The sequence below is a fragment of the Apteryx rowi genome, unplaced genomic scaffold, assembly GCF_003343035.1.
Source record: "Apteryx rowi isolate R43461 unplaced genomic scaffold, aptRow1 scaffold_350, whole genome shotgun sequence".
NCBI lineage: Eukaryota > Metazoa > Chordata > Aves > Apterygiformes > Apterygidae > Apteryx > Apteryx rowi.
This window is the reverse complement of record NW_020449975.1, coordinates 96,443-118,647: the sequence shown is the minus strand read 5'-3', so window position 1 is coordinate 118,647 and position 22,205 is coordinate 96,443. Positions and strand designations below refer to the sequence as shown.

At 40.5% G+C, this 22,205-nt stretch overlaps 1 protein-coding gene across 1 annotated transcript in view; it reads right to left on the bottom strand.

The window, feature by feature from the left end:
- The window catches only part of SYTL5 (synaptotagmin like 5), a 62,555-nt gene extending 44,358 nt beyond the window's left edge, over positions 1-18,197 (bottom strand). Inside the window, exons 1-2 of the mRNA XM_026072792.1 lie at positions 18,079-18,197; positions 337-552 (exon numbers count right to left, since the gene is read on the bottom strand). Coding sequence (XP_025928577.1) covers positions 337-552; positions 18,079-18,197 — 335 coding nt within the window. The remainder of the gene's footprint in view (positions 1-336; positions 553-18,078) is intronic.
- Between the last annotated feature and the right edge of the window lie 4,008 nt (positions 18,198-22,205).

Below are 22,205 nucleotides of genomic sequence, written 5' to 3'. Positions count from 1 at the left end.
TTTTGTTATTATTTGATCCTCACATTTGCGTCTAAATAATGTGAATAGACTGTCACTGTTCTATGACTGATTTTCCATTATTTTCAGGCCTTCCATACCAGCAGCTTAGTATCTGCAATGCTTGCAGCTTTCTTTAGAAAGAAAGAAATCTAGTTTGAACTGGAAAAAAGATATTACAAAGTAGTGCAGCAAATAAAAACATCAGATAAGCCTCTTCCCTTGTGTGTCTGCTATGTGTATGCTTTTGTGCTAAGGGGATATGAAACAGTAACACCAGCACAAGTTACTTATAACAAGGTAATCTCTAAAAGTATTTATAAAAGCTTCACAACTTACGCAATCTTGGCACACACTGAGCATTTCCACTGTCCGTCAGTTCCCACAACACGACACTTGTTGCAAACTCTGAGTTTGCAGGTTTGGCACAGGTCTCCCCTGTCAAAGATTAGGCCCAGATTTTTCTGGCAGCGAACACAGACCCTGCTGCTGTCCTGTTGACAGTGACGGTTTCCACCTTTCCGTCTCACTTCCAGCAGCTCATTTTTCAATTTCCTAGAAGAAAATAAAATATTTAATTTGGAGATATAACTGGGTTTTGAATGCTGTTAAGGTAAAACGTTTTGAAGATCAGGCAATGCATTCATCTTCTCATAATCTGCATAAGTTTTTAACAGATTAAGATTTAGTGCTAAACACTAAAAGACACAACTAGGTACAATACAAATATTTTACATATTCACTGTATTTTCAGACACATATGATAAAGAAGAATAAGTCTATACTCCACCTCTCAGACATGCAGTGAAGAGGAAAATACGCAGTCTTTTGGTAGATCAGTATCAGTTACTGCAGCTGAATGGTTCTGGACCACTGGTAAACCATCTTTGCCTGTACCTCATCAACAATTCAAGTGATGCTGAGCCCAGGTTGACTGCAGCTCAAAACTATCTTGTGCTTCCACAGAAGGAAAACAATAAAATCTTTCTTGTAATTAGTGTGTGTTTAGCACCATGCTGGTGTAGAATTAGCTAGGTATGTATATGCAGCTCTACACTGGCTATTCAAAGAATCACCACAAAACAAACAAACAAACAAACAAACAAACAAAAAAACAACTAAACAGATGTGGCACCACAGCAGAAGACCACTAAATAAAAAACTTAAGACTTAAGTTTATTACTACTTCTGCCACTGACCCTGAAGGACAAAAATACTTGCATGTAAGACCTAATTTTGATGGCTCCAATTTCAGTGGTGCATGACTCAGGTCCTTAAAGAGAATAACAATACATGAGATGTAACTAACTACATTTCCAACAGCAAAAAAAGCACAGTGAAAAGAAAGAATCAGGAAGGAGACAAGAGAGGCGATTTTCAGTGTCCATCTTCCCAAACCCAGGGATTCAAGCACGGCCTCATCACAACCCAAAACTCTTACCAACAGCTCCTTGCACTCCTATTCCTCACCTCCACTCTAGATCTTTTCCTCCTACACCAGAGCCTCTAGCTCTAACCCCTCCCAACCTGGCCCCCAGAACCATGTAGGCTGGAAGGGAAATTTGGAGGTCACCCAATCCAAACCCCCTACTCAAAGCAGAGCCAACCAGGTCAGGTTGCTCAGGGCCTTGTCCAGTTGAATTTTGAGCATCTCCAAATATACACAGTCCACAGTGTTTCTAGGCACCTGTTCCAGAATTTGACCACCTTTATGGTTTAAATAAAAACAAAAACAAACAAACAAAAACCTTCCTGGTATCCATCCAGAATCTCCCACATTCCAGCTTATCCCCATTGGTTGTCTTTACACTGTGCACCTCCAAGAGGAGTCTGGCTCCATCTTCTCCCACTAAACAGCTGAAAACAGCAGCAGTTGAAGACAGCAGTCAGGTCTCCCCTTCACCTTCTCTTCTGAAGGCAGAACAAATGTAGTTCCATCAGCCTCTCCTCCTGTGTCCATGTGTTCCAGCTCTCTAATCATCTTGGTGGCCCTCCTCCGAACATGCTGCAGTGTGTCAATGTCTCTCTTGTACTGGGGAGCCCCAAACTGGAAACTGTACTCCAGAAGTGGTCTCACAAGTGCTGAATAGAGGGCATAATCACTATCTTCAACTGCTAATGCAGCCCTGTATGTTGCCAAAACTCCTATGTCCTCTCAACAATTCTCAACTGAAGTCCTGTCCACTCAACTCCCTCTCATCCCAGGGAACCTTTCCAATAAACCTACAGTCCCCCCCCTGCTCTCTCCAGGCTCTCTCCCGACTTTCCAAAAAAAATAAAAACAAAAATCCTCCTACCTCAAGCTCCTCCACTCTTTCAACCCCTTCCTGCACTCCAATGTACCCCAGAATACTTTCTTACCACGGCTCCAACTCAACAGCTGCTAGGTTCTTCCAGTTTAACAGGCCTGGGTGTTGCTGTCCTCCAACCCATTCCCAGTGCCTCTTTCACACACTCCCTATTAGCCATGAGCATCCAAAGTCTATCACAAAGCACAGCAGCTAACTGAACTCACAGTCTCTGTGCATACATGCTTTCAGGGGGGATTTAAAAAACCTGGATACTGGCTTCACTTAAAAAAATCAGTAAAAATGTTGCTGGAAGAAAACACTTTCAGAGGAAAAACCAAAAAAGACTATGGATTGCAACCCCAGTGAAGGGGGCCTGGAACATTGCTCAGGTTGGTAAGGATTCATCAGGGACTAAGCTCTGAAAGAATTAGGTTATTTGTGGATACATGGCCATGTTACAGGGTTGGCTATCATTTTGCTTCCCACTGGGATCCCATGAACAACAGCTGTTCTGCAGCCATCTGGTCTGTGGATGCTCAAACTCTGATAGCTTTTGAAAAAGGGATGTCCAATTCCTTCAGGTAGCAACTACAAATCCTCTGCTGGCCTCTAGCCAAGCATGATTTCTTCTTTCTGCAGGGTTCTGCTTCTGATTCTTCTTTTCCATATTCAAGCCCAAGAGCTTTTCTCCCATGCCATAACCTTCAAAAGTCCATCCAGGTTTTATGAGCAGTCTTGGTACTTTGCTAACTGTTCTCATGGCTTGTTGATTGCATCTTATGTCTATCTACTTCCTGCAAAGCTATGATTAGTTGCAAGTCCATCTCTGTTTCCTTCTTCTGGCAAGCAGATAGTTCCAAATGTAGACAGCTAACCTGCACAACAGCAACTGCTAACTGCACTGCAGTATTGCCATTATGCACAGTGAAGGCAAATGATGACCAGTTTTCCCCTCCTTTTGCTTGGATATAGCTTCCAAACAAGCCTGTCTTCACTAAACGGCAAAAGTCAATGTTCCAGATTCAGAATTAAGGCAAAATAATAATACTGCTACTGGAAGGTTCTCAATCACACTATCTGAGCAGAGATCTCACATCCATCTATTTGAATCACAACTGCCATGGAGTACCTTTTAGTATTTGTGAAGACATCCAATTATCACTGAGGTTACAACCACTTACATTTCACTAAATATCATCAAACATTGACAAAATGCTTGCTGATATACTCCCATTTCAGCAGTGTGAATTTTTCAGAGACAAAGTACTGGACTACGTGGCCCTTTTAGTTTAGTACAGTCACTTTTAGGACTCACTGATCTCAGGGCAATTTAAGATTAGACCGTGCTTTCGCATGTTGAAAGGTATACAGCACCTTCCAGGCTCACTTCTGAAGCCCTCCCTGTTAGAGCTAAGTGCCCTTCTTCTTTGGGAATTCTTAATCTGGCCAAAGCTTGGTGCTCCTGCCCCTCTCATCTACTTTTTGTCTCCCTAGAGCTTGCTGAAAAGATCCGCTTGCACTGGGCCTTTTGGATGAACTCTCCCAGCAGTGCTCAGAGTTGTGTTGGCAGCTCTGCCATGGGGAACACTGCTGTCAGCAGGAGACTTCTGAGTCTGAAAAACATGAACCTGAGAAGAGGAAGGGCAGACCTAGTTTGCACCTACAACCTGGACCATAGCCGTAGTGTGGTCCCTTCAGCCACCCCCACCAAGTTCTGACCCACTTCCCCATGCTGAGCTGACAGCAGAAAGGAACACACCAGCCCACTGGAGTCCCAGGACTTTCTCTTGCTTCCAATGGCCTCTTTTGCATCTTGGCTACTCCACTTTTGCTACCCTCTTCTCAAACACATCAGCTTAAACATGTGGTCTAACTTACAGATGCAGAGGTGACAACTACAGGTTACTTCTAAGTAAAACAAGCAAATATTGTAAGGCAGATTCAGCCTTACTCGGCTTCCCCACGCAAAATTCTCTCCGACTCCCTTCCCCCTTCCTGACTGGTTGGTTGCTCTGAGTGTCCTTAATCAGCCAGAACAGTTTACTCATGCTAGGTCATGTGATAAAAGCTCATCTCCACAAGCACAAAGAAGCACAGAGAGACAACGGAGATGGAGGAACCCAAATTATAACTGCCTCAGCTACTTCCAGACCCATCACCAACCCATCCAGGACTCACCTCCACAAACACAGAGGAGTGCAGAGGCACAACAGCAGGAGAGAGAACCCAAATCACCTACTCAGAGGAACAGACACCCTGTCCAGGCTCCTTCACAGCTGTCACAGGAGAGACTGCTATGAAACCCAGCAAGACAAGTCAATGGGAGTGCCTCTCCCTTTTGAGCCTGAAGAGGGTTACTTCCTAGGGGTATGAGACGCACTGTGGGATGCAGAGGAAGAATATTTCAGGATTGTGCAAAACTTATCACAGGACCTTTAGGGGAGGAATCAAAGGCAGAGAAAGGGAAGGATCTAAGTGATTTGGGGAGGAATGAACATGGGAAACTACAGGGATAAGGCAATAAAAAGGGGCTAGTTGTGTGTAAACATGACTGGTCAGTAGGCTTGTCTGGCCATGCCCTGTGCCTGATCAGTGCAGTGTGTCCTAGCTTCTTATTAAATTCCTTTCTAACTATTTTCCTGGGTGAGGGACACTCTGTTCTGTGTGCATCATGTTGATCTGTGTGGCTGGCCATGTACATATGTTGTACACATGTGTGTTTGTGTGGGTGCTTACTGGGAATATATGTTCAGCCTTGCTACTGGTTGGACCTGGGGACATGAAACTAGGGCAGCCTCACCCCTTCAGCGAGTAATGGCAACCTTTCCAAGCATTTGAAAAATCTTGGAATTTTTGTATCCCTTCAAAATTCTCCCCCGCAGAACCATATGATTGGTTCAACACATGATACTCAAAATAAACAATCTTTATATTCAGTTCCTTCAATATCTTCAAGATCCTCTTTGCAACCACAAGGGACAGGCTTTTGCCTTCCCCTCCCCCCTCATTCAAAATGAAACCTGAGAGACCTCAGAATCTGTGGGCTAAGAAAAAAACATCAAAGTCTGTGGGCTTCTGACAGTATGATAACAGCTGGTAACACTGAATCATTCTATTTCTTATTTCAGCTGGAGCACAGAAATTGTCTTCAGCTAGCTGGATCAGGTTCCTGTAAAGATGGTGCATTTGTTATCCACTCAGAACAACCTATATTAAGGGAGGAAGTGCAAGCAGCAGAATTTAAGATAAGCAGCTAAAAGCTACAGGTCCTTCTAGATTCCTGAAAACACAGGCAAGAAGAGGAAAAATATTTCAGTGGCACAAAAAAGCAGAGAAGGGCAGCCAGATAAATGCATCTGGATTCGCTTAATTTCTCAGATAAATATTATTCCTAGACATCAAGCCATATCTTTTCATCTTTTTGGTGAAACAGCCAATTATAAATAAGAACGTATCAAAATTATTAATAGGGAAAATTCTTATGATAAGTAGCAGTGTTAGGGGGATGAACAGCATCCACAAGAACAATATAGTGTACGTACAGTGTACTGACCCAAATGTTACTAAGGTCTTTGAAAGTTTTTCTACAACTAGACATACCCACCCTTACATGTTTCATTGCTAAAACAAGCATTCAACAAAGCCCTACTCAGTGAAGTCATATCAGTGAAGTCATATTTTAAAATACACAGAATAAAAGAACAGCTAAAACTTGCCAAAGTGCTTGAAGCAGGAGCTCCTTCCCTGTCCATGCTACATCTTTCCAACGTTACGAAAGGCAGAAGTCTGCAACAGTGACATTATCAGATACAGAAAACATCAGTAACTGCAGAGAAATTCCAAATTTACAGTATTCTCAAAATGACATACATGAATTAGAGCAAGGTATGGCAAGAGTTAAAGAATATCTCATATAGCCTTGATTTTACTTGCAAGTATAAAAGCCACACAGATGAAGTTTTGCACAATTTCACGGGGTTCCAAAATACATCATTATCAAGACTTGCATGCATAAGCAGTACCTATTTAATAGCACACTGCCATTATAGTGCTTTCTGTTTGCTATACGCTTTTCTTCAAAACATGGTCACTTACATTTTATCACCACAAATGCATCAGCAAATCTACTGCCTTTAAACAGAGTTTATTCATGGAGAAAACAGAAACAGAAGACAAGTCCTACAGATGTAAACCTAAAGAGAATGCCGGTGGAAATCTGCTTTCTCAGCTAGTATAGTCTTTTCAATTTGTATCTGCATTGCTTTGAAAACTGCATGTAAATCCAACTCTAGCAAATATCACAGCAAGACTTACGTGAAGTATATCAAGACCTAGTGCAAACTGTTTCTTCAGTAATATGACAGATTTGTTCTCCTTTCCAGATGAAATGCCTTCATTCACACATTATCTAAAAACAAATGGCCAAACTTCTGAACAGCTTTAGATAAGTCAATCCTCATAAGCAAGCTTCTTGTTTTAAAAGTGAGAAACCTACATTATCAACCGATAGTTCTGTTTCAGAGACTACACACTATAAGGTATCTGGGCATCTGCTGAATTCAGAATTGAATAAAGCCAGTGCATGACACTTTCCTTCACGGTTTGACTGATTCCTGTACCTTACAAACCTAGAAGTATGAATACTTTTTTCTCCATCCCATTTGATTCACACAAGCTATCTTTAATAACCTGAAATAGTAAACAGTGAGTTTTGGCCATAACTCCTTCCAGGTCCCTTGTGATTGCCTGTTTCAATATCCAGGCCTTCCACATCATGCTTTGAACTAGGAAGATGCAACTCTTCACAGCATCACAGAATAGCTGAGATCAAAAGGAACCTCTGGATATCATCTAGTCCAACCCCCCTGCTCAAGTAGGGTCACCTGGAGCACATTGCCCAGGATTGTGTCCAGACAGCTTTTGAATATCTCCAAGGAGGGAGAGTTCACAGCCTCTCTGGGCAATCTGTTCCAGTGCTCTGTCACCCTCACAGGAAAGAAGTTTTTCCTCATGTTCAGACGGAACTTCCTGTGGTTCAGTTTGTGCCCGTTGCCTCTCGTCCTATTGCTGGGCACCACTGAGAAGAGTCTGGCCCCATCCTCTCTACACCCTCCCTTCAGATACCTATTGTTACACATTGATAGGATAGGATCCCCTCTCAGTCTTCTCTTCTCCAGGCTGAAGAGGCCCAGCTCTCTCAGCCTTTCCTCATAGGAGAGATGCTCCAGTCCCTTCATCACCTTAGTAGCCCTCTGCTGGACTCTCTCCAGGAGCTCCACGTGTCTCTTGTACTGGGGAGCCCAGAACTGGACGCAGTACTCCAGATGTGGCCTCAGCAGGGCTGAGTAGAGGGGGAGGATCACCTCCCTCCACCTGCTGGCAACACTCTTCCTAATGCACCCCAGGATACCATTGGCCTTCTTGGCCACAAGGGCACATTGCTGCCTCATGCTTAACTTGGTGTCCACCAGCACTCCCAGGTCCTTCTCTGCAGAGCTGCTTTCCAGCAGGTCCACCCCCAGCCTGTACTGGTGCATGGAGTTATTCCTCCCCTCCCACGACTCTGCACTTGCCTTTGTTGAGCTTCATGAGGTTCCTCTCCACCCAGCTCTCCAGCCTGTCCAGGTCCCTCTGAATGGCAGCACAGCCCTCTGGTGTATTGGCCACTCCTCCCAGTTTTGTATCATCAGCAAACTTGCTGAGGGTGCACTCTGTCCCTTCATCCAGGTCATTGATGAAGAAGTTGAACAAGACTGGACCCAGTACTGACCCCTGGGAGACACCGCTGGTGCTTGGCCTCCAGCTGGACTCTGCGCCACTGACCACAACCCTCTGAGCTCTGCCATTCAGCCAGTTCTCAATCCACCTCACTGACCACTTATCCAACCTGCAATTCATCAGTCTGTCTCTGAGGATGTTATGGGAGACAATGTCAAAAACCTTACTAGAGTCAAGGTAAACAACATGCACTGCTCTCCCCTCATCCACCAAGCCAGTCATCTCATCATAGAAGGCTATCAGGTTGGTTAAGAATGACTTCCTCTTCATAAATCCACACTGAGTACTCCCAATCACCTTCTTCTCCTTCATATGTTTGGAAATGATCTTCAGAACTATTCGGTCTATAACCTTCCCATGGAGTGAAGTGAGGCTGACCAGCCTGTAGCTCCCCAGATCCTCCTTCTTGCCCTTCTTGAAGACAGGGGTGACATCTGCTTTCCTCCAGTCCTCTGGAACCTTTCCCCATCGCTACAACCTTTCAATGATTATAGAGAGTGGCACTGCAATGACATTGGCCAGTTCCCTCAGCACCTGTGGGTGCATTCCACCAGGAGCCATGGACTTGCATACATCCAGTTTGTTTAAACATTCCCTAATCCAATCCTCCTCCACCAAGGGTGGTAAGTCTACCTTGCTGCAGGCTTTCCCACTGATCTCAGGGCCCTGAGATTACTGGTAAGACCTGCCTTCAGCAAAAACTGAGGTGAAGAAGGCATTGAGTACCTTGGCCTTCTCCATGCCCTTTGTCACCAGGTCACCCATTCCCATTCAGCAGTGGGCTGACATCTTCCCTAGCCTTTCTTTTGCTGCTGATGTACCTGTAGAAGCCTTTCTTGTTGCCCATCACATCCTTCACCAGATTCAACTCCAGATGGACTTTGGCTTTCCTAACCCGATCCCTGCATGGTTGGACATTGTCTTTATATTACTCACAGGTCACTTGTCCCTTCTTCCACCTCCTGTATGCCTCCTTTTTATGTCTGAGTTTAGTCAGGAGCTCCCTGTTCATCCATGCAGGCCTCCTGCCACCTTTGCTTGATTTCCTGCTTGGCAGCATGGACCATTCTTGAGCTTGTAAGAGATGATCCTTGAATATCAACCAGTGGGACTCCACTTCTCTCCAGAACAGTCTCCCATGGGATTCTTCCAAGCAGATCCCTGAGCAGGCCAAACTCTGCTCTCCTGAAGTCCAGGATTATGATCCCGCTTTTGCTTTTTTCCCCTCCTCTCAGGATCCTGAACTAGGCCATCTCATGGTCACTGCAGTCTATGCTGCCCCCTAACTTCACATCCCTGATCAGTTCTTTCTTGTTTGCAAGTACCACATCCAGTAAAACACCTCCCCTTGTCAGGTCCTCCATTATCTGTGTCAGGAAGTTGTTGTCAATGCACTCCAGAACCCCCCTGGATTGCTTGTGCCCTGCTGTATTGTCCCTCCAGCACATATTGGGGTAGGTAAAGCCCCCCTGAAGAGCAGGTTCTGCAAACGGGGGGCTTCTTCCACTTATCTGAAGAAGGTCTCATCTACTTCTTCCTGATCAGGTGGTCAGTAGGAGACACCTACCATAACATTGCCCACATTGGTCTGCCCACTAATGCATCTCTGAGCTTGTTCGGCATCTGTCCCAAGGCAGAGCTCTGCACATTCCCACTGCGCGCTCACATACAGGCAACTGCCTCTCTTCACTGTCCTGGCCTGTCCTACCTAAAGAGCCTGTACCCATCCATTGCAGCACTCCAGCCGTGTGAGCTATGCCAGCACGTCTGTGATCCCAATGAGATCACAGCCCTGCAACTGCATGCAGACCTCTAATTCCTCCTGTTTGTTCCCCGTGCTGCATGCATCAGTGTACAAGCACTTCAGAGAGGCACCCAAGTGTGCTGACTTCCCAGAAAGGGTGTGAGAGCTTTCCCCATAGTTCTGTCCAGTAGGGACCTCCTCATTTATGTGGATATGCTTGAAGTGGATCCCCCTCAGCTCAGTTTCTTGATTACAATGTACTTCCTGTTCACATCACCCCACCCACTTTGCTTGTCAGCCTGGTCCACCACTTCTTCACTTGATTGCTGGTCATCTGCTTCCTCCCTCATCGTCTTCTTGGTCTCCTGTGCAAACTAGGAGATTTTAGATATTAGAACTGCCGGCCAAGGTTTGCACAGATGTCTTTTGAGAGACACTTTTTATTCAGTATTGCAAAGATCTGGTCAATCACATACAATAAAACTAAAGGGGCACATACAATTCAGTTTCTTCTGGAACTTGAATTTCTGCAGGCAAAACTACAACCTGGACCTTGCCGAGGTGTCAGGGTAACTGAGAGAATGAATATTGTTGATCTTCCAATCTCAAAAGGTTTAGAATGCTAAACACTTGGCAAAGGCTCATTTTTCTTTCCAGATTTATTTCCAGGGGCTCATTTATACTTAAAAAAAATTCAACAATGACCCACTGCATTTCAGAAACTCCACAGACACTCTGATGTCAGGTTTTTTGCTAATTATCAGTCTGTTTTACAGTATTTTCCATTCTTTATCTGACACAAATTTTTGACTTCTTATCAGATGATAGTTGATCTGCCAAAACTATGAATTATGAAGTGTTTGTTTTCTGTTTTCTTAATACAGTGCTGCCTTAGAGGAAACCAAGGTAACATAAACCAACCCACAGCTTCTCCACTGACTTAACCAAATAAATAAATAAATAAATACAAAAATTTAAAAAGCAAGCAAGCAAACTATATATGGACAGACATGCTGGATATGAACTTTCCTTTGGGATTTTTTACACCATTTATTGAATCAAACTACTGATAAACTGTAACAAATATATTCAGGTCTTAGAAAATAAAGAATTAACTGTCCGAAGGGTCAGGAACGTAGGAGGAGGTAGGTGAGTCATCTGAAAATAATCCATCATCGTAACAACCTCTAAACAACCACAGCCTAGCTGCACTAGTTACACAATACTGAAAAGGGATAGCAAGTGCAGCGTGTAGCTGGACTGACTTATCGCTAAATCAACCCCCCAATATGGGAACCAGATATATTGGAAACACTCAATTTTCCTTTGCCATTCTAAAATTTGAGTTCTCCTTAATTTTAAAGAAATCTAATAAACCGTGCAGTTAGATATTTTTAATCTCATATATTAAACAAGGATTAATCTTTATCAATCCTTTCCTCGTAATACAAATGAGAAAAAAAAAATCATCAAAAGCCAAATTAATAAGCTGAAGTTTCTGAATGATCCATTATGATAGCTGTTTGACAGAAGATAGCTATTCAAAAGAAATTTGTTACTGTTAAAGACAACAGAATATTTAGCCATTCCTTTAAATATGAATGCTATATTAAGGTCCCCATCCTGTCAGAGAAAATATCTTAAGTGCATTGGAGAGGAATTTTGGTCCTAGTAAATAATATTCCAGGTAACACTGAATAAGTCAATCCAACCCTTTCTAGATGGTGCCTAAAATGCCCATAACGAAATAGCAAACTAGAAGAGAAAAAGACATAGCCTACAGCAAATTTGATAACTGACTCAGATCCTAGATGAAGTCCACCTAAAAAGTCCACCTAAAACCAAATATGAAAAGTCGGTGCCTTGAAACGATGGGGGGGGGGGGGAATGCAGGCAGCCAGGACCACAATTCCACAAAACCACAACCAAAGAACAGCAAGCAGCAGTATCTCTTGGCCCTGTTCCCCTCGGCCTGCAAGCGGCAGGAGACAGGCCCGGGAGGAGCCTGACTCTTCCCTCCTCACTTCATTGTGCCTTCAAGCATCAAAGGCATTCCCCCACAAATGCAGCCTCCAGAGACTGAATATTCCCCAACCCTTGTCATCCTGCAGAGATGAAGAAGCGATAGGAACCTGTATCGGAGCCATTTCTTCTTAGTAGTATAGAGAACATATAGATATACAGAACACTAGAGAACATTCATTCCTCAAATTTAGAAAAGCAGAATAGCTATACTGCTGCAAGAGGCAAGAGTGTCTCTGCTCCATCACCTTCTAAATGCTATCACTTCCTCTAACTCTGTAAGATTTACTCTGTCACAGCATTTCAACAATCTTGATTAAAATTTCCCATTTTGGCAGGGCATAGAAAGGTAAGTAGGGAATATCCAGTATCTCTTAATTGTACGCCAGCCATTACAAGAGAATTTTGTTGTCTCCGACTTGTCCCATCAAATTCAATTTTCATTCAAAAATGTTTTGCATTTTGGTAAGTAGCTATGAAAAGATGCACAATTTTTGCTTTGAAACTGATTAACTTTCTTTTATTCCAAAATGATTTTTTTCATCTGAGTAGAATTTTGGAAACCTTTTTTTCTTTCTTTTTTTTTTTTTTTAGTTTGAAACTCTTCTGCCTCACCCCAGCTCCCCCTTTTTTAAAAACACTACTACTGAATGCAATGACACACATGATTCCTGAGTTTGATTTTTCAAATGTCTCCTGCTTCTCTCCGTTTTCTATTTTTGAAAGCTTTTTTCTTATAAAAAGATGTGGAGCAGCAGAATTTAAGTATTTTCAGTTTTATATTGTGATTCTAAATGTTTCAGAGTTCAAAAAGTTATAAAAAAATACAGTAGAAAAAAATTGTCCCCAACAAACTATAATTAAAGAATTAAGCAAGAAAAGCAATTTCAACTGAAACTTTTCTGTCTTGCACTTGTTCTTGAGAAAACCATGTTTCCTGCACAGACGAGTGTCCGTGTTCTCCATCTGAAGCTGTGCACCTGTTAATTGAGATACTACAGGAGAATTTTTCTGTGCAGAAACTGAGAAACTCATCCTCCTGGTGGCTGAGGGAGAAAGGAAGTCCCCTCCCCAGACTGATTCCCAGCACCTCTTCGAAATGGAATCAGACTTCCTCCACTGTCTGACAAAATATCTGGAAAGTAACATTTATTTTATTGACAATTCACAAAAGGATTAAAAAAATGAGTATCTGAAAATTTTTTTAGGTGCTTATTTTATAAGCCCATTTTGTTTATGTTATAGATTTGTATTATAAAAACCATTTAAGAACATTTGAGTAAGGAGGTATACTGATGACAAAGAAAGAAAACAGGGGGACGCAAAGAATGAATTAGTAAGGGAAAAATAAAATCAGAGTAATGAGTGGCAGAATGGAGGCAAGGGAAGAGAAAGAAAGGAGGTATGTGAACTGAAATGATATTGGAGACTATAATAATCACAAACTTCCACAGATGAACCTTCTTCACAATAACCCCCCCCACTAGAAACTGTTACCAAGATAAAAAAAAATACAAATTGCTTGTTGGTTTCTTACTAAGCATTAATAAAATCAATTGTACCCAGAGTATAAGAATAGGAGAATGAATCACCATCAGAAAAGTCATTAATTTTTTCCACCAATGAAGGATCACCACTTTCAAAGAATAATTGAGAGCAAAACAGGCATCTACCCTCAGGGTACTAGCAATAGTAACCACTTTTGCTTGAAAACGTTTCTGGTTCAAATAGTAGCAATGTGTTAAACGTAAGGATTTACTTGTCAAATGTGACAGCTGCCAGACAAGCAGTCTCCCTTCTTCCCATACACACATGGATGAACAATATGTTTTAACATGAGGTTTCTTTCCTCACAATATTATTTATAGGCAGTCTTGCAAAAGCACAGACCATATATTGTACTATACACTAATCTACAAATCATTTTGCACTTAAAACAAGTCCAAATGCATAATTACCAGATAGATCAATTTCCATTCCCGTTATTCAAACTTTAAAACTTTTTCTGAAGTACTTGCCTACAGTTACCACAGGGTGGTAGCCGTGCTAACAGTTTCTCCTATATTGTAATGGAGTTAATATTTTAAATTGCCTCTGTGGAGCTCTTCTGATTGAGAGGGTGATGCCATTTATTTAGCTGAAAAGACAGAAGTGTCAACTTTCCCTAACAACACAGAACTGGGGCTGGAGGGATCCTTATACAACTTTCGGCAACAAAAAGACTGAGAGAATGATTCAAGTAATAACACAGTAAAGCCTTGTCCTTAGAAGATATTGGTGTGTTCCATCTTTGTTTTCTCAGTCCAGAAATTATTCCATTAGTGTCTCCTTTTCTAAAAGCACAGCATTCAAAGCTTTGCTATGTAAAGACCTTTGTATTTTAAAAGCTCTCTAGAAAAACAGGTAAGGTAAGAAAGCAACGTACATTAGCAGCAAGCGTATCTGTGTTTTTTCACTCTGTGGTACTATATCAATACTGAGGTGAAGGGCTAACTCCAGATCCAGAATGGCATAACCATCAAAACAAGTTCCCTGTGAAACATCACAGCTGGGGTGGACACAGCGATGCTATCATTGGAACACAAACAAACCAACAACAGCTAGATGAAACCCATTTAGAACACAGTACGCCTCCCTTTTAGCAAATACATTCTTTGATTTAGTTTTGATTTCATGACTTGTTGCAGTACACATTAACTGTGATACAGGTTTTCATAAAATGCATATTAAAGGAACAAAATTATTTAAAAACAGTGAAAGGATGGAGAAAAAAATACACATTTCAGTTCTTGGTCTTGACTGCCATTCTCTGAATGCAAATTTCTCCCAGCAGCTTAGCTATTAAAACAACTACACAGTTGTTTAACTCTCGGTATGGTCAGTATTACTATTTTTAGCTATTTTAACTCTATGTAATTTAATGACTTTGACTCAAGTAATCTTAGCAGTAACAGTCTTGATGATCATTGAACTGATGTTGAAAGCATTGCAGACCAATGCTTAGAACACTATAGGCTTTCATTTGCACAAGTAATCTAGTAATTCCTTTGGATTTATATTCCATTTAAAGGAAGGTTTCTAGTTATACTAAATGCATACTGAAAGAAAGCTGAGAACATAAATAAATCCTAATATTTATTTAAAAGAATTGCTTATTTGTATTAGCTAAACCAGACAACAGGAAGAGTACTTGCTGCCTTCTGCATTTTTCCTCACACGAAGAGGTGAAATAGTTGTACATCAAATAAAAAAAAAACAAGAACAGCCACCTGCACTTCAGAACACAAGCATGAGAAGTGATCATGAATATAACTCTTAATAATTCCACTATTTAGGATATTCTGCTATGCTTACTAGTGCTTTCATGTTGACTAAAAAGAGCCTTTCAAGTTATGATGGCTTTTGAAGACTGATAGGAACAGAGAAAATAATTGTCAAGACAGATTCAGAAAGAGTGGAACAGACTAAGAAGAATTCTTCAGTGTAATGTGCGAGTAAGCATCTTGATAGAATGAAAAATGCATTGAAAATAAATATAAAAGGACTTGTTCTTCTGCAAAGTACTTCAATAAAATATGTAACAGATTGCACCAAACGGCATTCCAAAGACAACACATGTTTCTCTGAAGTATACTCATGAGCCATAATTAAAGATATCCTTGCCAAGCTGCATTCAGAAAGAAAAGTTATGAAGTCTCCCAGGAAGCAGAGTTACCCACCCAGCTCTTTACAGTTTGAGCATCTTGGAAGTCTTTTATAGACTACATTCCACCATTATTAGACACTTAATGCCTTGATGACAATTCTCCAGCATGCTGTGAATCTAAAACCAACTGATCTCTATAGGTGCCAGAAGGATGTACGAGCATCACATCACATCTCATTTCCAAGAACTTCCTCCTAATTACCATTATATTTCAGATTGACTTCATTTTTCAATCTTTTCTTAAGGTGCTCTTTCGCTTTGTGGCAAAATACAGATGAGCCTCTACCACCCGTCCCTTTACTGAATCACATGTTCCAGCGCTGCCTTGAGTTCTCAAACTCCGTAGGTTTGGCAGAGAGACTTCTTCCAGTATTCCAAAAAAAGCAGGTAAGTATGTTTTTTAAGAGATCATAAAAGAACAAGGGTTGCAACTTTCCACTTGAGACTGGGAGACAACAGTAGTAGAAAAGAAAGGTTTCTGCGGGGTTTGGTAAGCTAGTGTTCTGATACATTGCTGCACTTAATACAGAAGCCTTTGGTAGATGACTGCTGCCATGGGACACATTTCCAAGGCCCCTGCCTTAGAAAACTGAAATACTTTTATTGAAATGCTCATCCTCTTACAAGATATGCACAATGCCTAAAACAAACAGTGCTCCATCTGTCTTCTGGTCTTCTGTTTTCATCTTCAGAAGAATCATGAAGGAGGTGCAATGATTAATTTGCTCTTACCACTGTAAAGAAACATCTTTCCTTCCCAGTCTTGCACTAAGCAAGGCAAGCCAGGTTTAGCCCACTTGTTTAGATGAGCCACTATATTCCCCCAGTTAAAGGGACTGCACATCAATAGGGGCGCTCCATTTAGACTTGGTTATCTCAAAGGAAGAAGACTTCCAAAACTGGCGGTTAACTTTGTGTGGCTTAACAAATTCAATTTTATGCAGAAGCCTCAGCAGCTGCTGAATGCACTTGTCTCAGATGCTTTTTAGCAAATCACAATGCAGTCTGGTCTTAGAATACATGGACAGATACCAGCAAACACTGGTTTACACCTGGCACCATTACACCTGGCAGCCGCACCATTACACCTAGCAGCCACACCATCACTAAGCACTGTGCACATCCACGCTAAACTTGTTTCTCAGAACTAACACAATAGAAAACTTCAAAAGTTTTCTTTTAAAAACTTTAAAAAGGGAGAGGGAGGCAGGGGGAGCACCAACAACATACTGGAAAAGCATACAAAAACTTTGCAGAACTGATATTTAGATAAACAAACTGAATTTGAGTCCTCATCTGAAACACCTGACTCAGCCTGCCTCCACACATTGTTCTTTCAATTTCACCTTTCTCAGAAAAGAACAAATGGACTCTATCAACACCCCCTGGGTCTCTACTTTTCCCATCCAGTGTCTTGAGAGCCATACCTAATCTCTTCACTTTTATTTATTTATTTACTAAGCTGCTTGGTAAATGAAGCGGCCCTCCCTCATCCTCATCCTCATCCGGTAAACGTTGCAAGAGAAAGCAAAAGGGCACCATCTTTCGTTTGTCCCATATTGCATGGACTCCTGCATACAGGCACATGCGCGCTTTCCCTGTGACACTTTCCAATCTTCCCCTCTCACAGACAGCCCTGAAGACACAAAGCATACAGCTCCCCTCAGAGAAAGAAGGTCAAGAGCTTTATTAAAATCTTCTATTCACATGCAGTAACTTCAGCCAAACTGGGCAAAATCTACAGAATCTGAAATTTAAAAACCCTTGCTGTGTATTTTTGCTCGTTACCAGCATAAAGCTCTCAGTGACACTCTGAACCTATTAACTAGAAAATGAAGTATTTCATTTTTATTGTACCACAGAAACAATTAAACTACCTTCTTTACTGAAACACACCATTAGTTTCTAAAAGATGTTCTTGCATTCAAGACACACATGCACAAACCTAGCTTTTACATTTCATTTCCTTGAGGCTATTTGAACATTTGAGAATATGAGAAAGGAATTGTGGAATCTTAAATGTAGTATCAAAATCAATACAGAGAATTTGGACGTATTTTTAGAGTAAGTCATCAGATTTCATTAAACCACTTTCACTACATTTTAAGTGTTATACAAATTTATGAAGACGAAATGACAACTTTTCAAGCAATACTGCAGTTCTAAATGTCATTAATTTGAAGTATGCATAAGCAACAGGCTGCAGATTAGCCTTATATGAAATGATTACTAAAACAAAATAACTACTCTTCTTTCAGTAATTCCATGTGCCAATGACATGCCTAGGATTAAAGTTTCAGATCTATTATCTTTCTTCTTTTCTTTGAAGCAATGGGCACTTCGCAATCATGCATTTACTTAGGGACACACTAGCAAGCATTTTTCTCTTTTTAACACAGCTGGCTGACTTAAAACTAATTGTGCCATCACCCAGTGCTCATCCTTCCCCCAGGGCATCTAGAAAAATCTTCACAGGGGGCCAAAAGAACACCTAAACCATAAAAAGTAGGAGGGTTTTAAATAATAACAAAAAGGATTACCTTATCCTTTTATCTTCAACTTTTTTCAGATATTCATCTCTCTTCAACACTCCCAATATTGTTTCCCTTTCATGTTCCAACAAAAATGACAAATTGATGATCTCCAAGTGCTTGGTCATGATTCCTCAACAGACACTCCTTCAATGCCTGCTTTGTCCAAGCAGTTCTTCCAATGATTTATTTACACAGGTCCAAAGGCACGTTTGCGGCAGTTACAAGAGTCACACAGTCAAGAGGTATTTTGACAAATGTTCCAATTACAGAAGAAATAAAGGCTTCTTCTTTGTTTCTTCCCCAAAGAAGCCAGTCATTTTCCTGATCACAAAATGCCCACGTGTCCTGGCTCACTGGCTCGCTGTAGGCCTTCGGACTGTATGCACAACTGGCATCAGAATCAACTTCTTGGCATAAGCATTGTTTGAAGCCACAGAAGAGCTGGATGTATTTATTTCAAACTATCTGAAAGTCAAAAGAAACAAATGGAAGTGATTTTGGCATTATCATCAGGGTCTGATTTAAGAAAGGCTAAATCTAGTAATTGTTTGAAAGCCAAAGAACGAATACCTACTTCTTGCAGACCATCAGGTTGTCTCAGGGGCTATTTATACCCCGTTTTCTCTATGCTGTTGTTTATTTACTCTCTAATGGCTGATTATTATGCTCTCATTAGAGCCCTGCCTGGTGCAATACAATTTGCAATTACTTTCCTATTGCGATACACTTAAATGATTATATTCACCTTGTAATACTGCTATCCTTATAGTAATAAGCATCTGGGAAAAAACAATGAATCTATTGATTCCTACGAGATTACTTTCAGAGAAAAGTACAAATTAACAAGAGGAAGGATAGCAGAGGACAGTGCTAAAGGTAGGACTCACCTAACGATAAGTATACACCTATGTCTCAGCTCATCACCCATTACACTCACTTTACAGTCAATGGAGAATAATAGGAACTTTTAGTGAGTCATTTATCCACTTACTGTAGACATTTAATTTAGGACAACATGTCCTAGAAGTGCCCACTCCCTTCCACTGAATACACTGGAAACCTAGAATGAGTGATTAACATGCAGACACCCAGAAGTGAGACAAATATCACTTCATACTTTTTTACACTTCCTAAACAGAAAGCAACTCCCAGCCAAAACCAGAAAAGACACCATAGTCAATACTGAAGCACTAAATTTGACCCTATTTGAAAACAGCCACCGTGAAGCTACTTAAAAGACATCAAAAGCTTTTGGTCAACTAATTGGAACATTCAGCCCTCACAGTCTCAGTAAACACTGAGTTTCATATTGAAAAGAGGTACAACTTCCAAGACACCTTTTTTTAATAAAAAGAAATGATGTGAATGGACATACATTGCACTTTCAGGCATGCACACATTATATACAACATGCATTTATAAACACATTTATATGTATATATGTATATAATGTGTATAATAAACACATTTATATGTATATATGTATATAATGTGTATAATAAACACATTTATATGTGTATATGTATATATACATACTAAAAAGACTATGGATATAAGATAGGATGTCCTCCTGCTTCATTTCATAATAACCATTAAAAGAAGCACATACTGTTGCTAATAGTACCACATGAAATTCCTAGTTCGCTTTTGACTAACCTACTTCAGAATCCTGTTTTGAAATACATTGTTCCCCAACTTGGCTGACTATTTATTAGCAGAGGACACAAATGTCACAGTTTAACAGTTTAAAAAAAGATTTTTCCTTATATTAAACTTACATTAGCATAAGAATGTCTTCTGACATTTCATAACCTTTGTTCCAATTAATCTTTAAAATTTGCAAATGAATGAAAAAAATCATAAACAACTGACACGTATGCATTTTCATTTAAGTCTTTTCTTCACTAATAAAACACTACTATAAATCTTAAGAATATTTCACCAGTGCAGATCCAACTATCAGCATAACTTTTATCAGGTAAGAAAATGGGATAGAAAGTCACACAACAAACTGAAAGCACAGTGCGAGCCAGAAATACAATCCAGCATTGCCAGTTCTGAGCTTTCTATCGCTGAAAATTGGGAAACAAATGTGTAAACCATAGAACACTACTCCAACTAGACTGTACTATTAAACATGTTATAAAAGTCAACTAATTAATAGCACACCGTGAAAAGTTTTACCTTGTTTCTGTGCATTTATTTTTTTCAGCAGAAAAATAAAAAACTGGCCCCCTATGATTATTATTAGCTTCTTGAAAAGGATGTTTCTGTTAATAATATGAGAACAATTTAATTGTAAACAAAGGAAAAAATAGAGCATGTGAATTACAGTCTCCGACCACCAAGAAGGCTATTTTCTTTCTTAAATTTCCTAGCAAAACACTAGCTGCTTCATCCCAAGTCCTAACATCATAGTGGGCTAGGGAGCATGGGGCACTGGTGTAAAATGCACAGAAAGGCAAGTTCAGTCCGCAAAGAATAAGCTAGGATGTTTGACTGGTCATGGTGCTCTGTATTTCTGTTTGCAAGTTTGCCTTGCAGGGGTAGTGTAGGTAGTTTAGGTGACACACAGCATTACCATTCTGAGATGCATTTTTTTTTAAACTGGGAAAAGCAAGTTTTATTGAAAAATGGAAAATCAAAAAATTCCACCTCCTATTTAATGGGGAAGAATGAGCAAGAGAAGAGAAAAAATGTTTCACAGGAGTTTTTGTACAGCATTCTTACCATACCTTAACTTGACATCTGGCCATGCTCTCTGAGCTTCTTTTTCATTTAAAGAAGCTTGTACTTCTAGCCAAAAGTCTGAAAAATTCCCTTTGGCTAAGCACATTAGCTACAATCCCTGGATGTCCTGGGAGATGTTGCTCCCTCCAGAGAGAGGCACATATTTTTCCCAAATATGAAATCAAAAATTACTAAATTGACAACCCATAACCAGGAATCTGAAGTTAGTCCATTAACCACCTGGAGCATAGTGTCAAATATGTAGAATCTGGAGCAAAATTAGGTGCTGGTAAGGATGAAAAGATTGTATGCTGTTAGCTTAGATGCACTAACAATTTTAAAGGGATCTACACCCTCCTGCGCCAGAGGTAAATCAGCTGACGGATTATTCCATTAGTTTCTTACAACTTTCACTAGTGAGGAGATCCTAAATTGCAGAAGTACCATTTGCACTAGAGGAAACACTTGTGGGTAATAAGCAGGCAGGATCTCAATTCCACATGAATAGAGAAACTTCTGAGGCAGTCACAGCAACCCCTGGCCACGGTTAGGAATAAGTGAGCAAGAGCATGGATTTAGGGGCCAGTGCCAGAGACAATGGCAAGAAGCTTGAAGGTATGGTGTGTGGAAGCATGCGACAAGAGGACAAGGAAGGACAGACTGGAAGAATTACTCCTACTGCCCACAGGCACAACCTGATGTTGCAGCTGATCTCCAAATTACCACTGCCTTTCAAGTCAAATGAGATTGGCTTGGAAACATTAGAGCAGACTTGCTGGAGAGTTGTCTACTCACAAAATTCTGATCTCTCATGCTGACAGCTGACCTTGTAGGTTAACTACGTAAACTCTACATAGCAATCATTCTATCTTGCTTTTAAAGTCAACTGAAACTATATCAGATTTTGCAATATAGAGAATAATATGGAGTATTATAATGTTTACCAAGTGGGCAGCTGTACCCAAATTATATTCATATTATCCACATCAAAGATGTTTGTAGCAAAATCTGTTTTTATATAAAGGCCATAACCAGTCATTGTGAATTCACTAAAGTTTTATTCTATTCTAAATGTTCTCTGATCCTTTCTAATTAATTAAATACGTCTAGGAAAAGATCCTTCTGTCCCATTTGTGACAAAAATTTCATGAATTTCACAAGTTTTTATCATATAACAACGAGATTTGGCAACTGTCAGAAAATACAGCTTTATCCTGCTTCTATGTTCAACCAATTTTATGTAGGTTAAAATATCTTGCAAATTAACAAAACATTCTGTCTTATAAAGAGTCAGGACAGCAGCCTGTTTAATGATCTTGCACTTGGCATTGACAAGACATAAAATTACCAACAATAGTCTTAGAAATCAGCATCCTAACATTTTCCTTTATCACTTTGGTTGG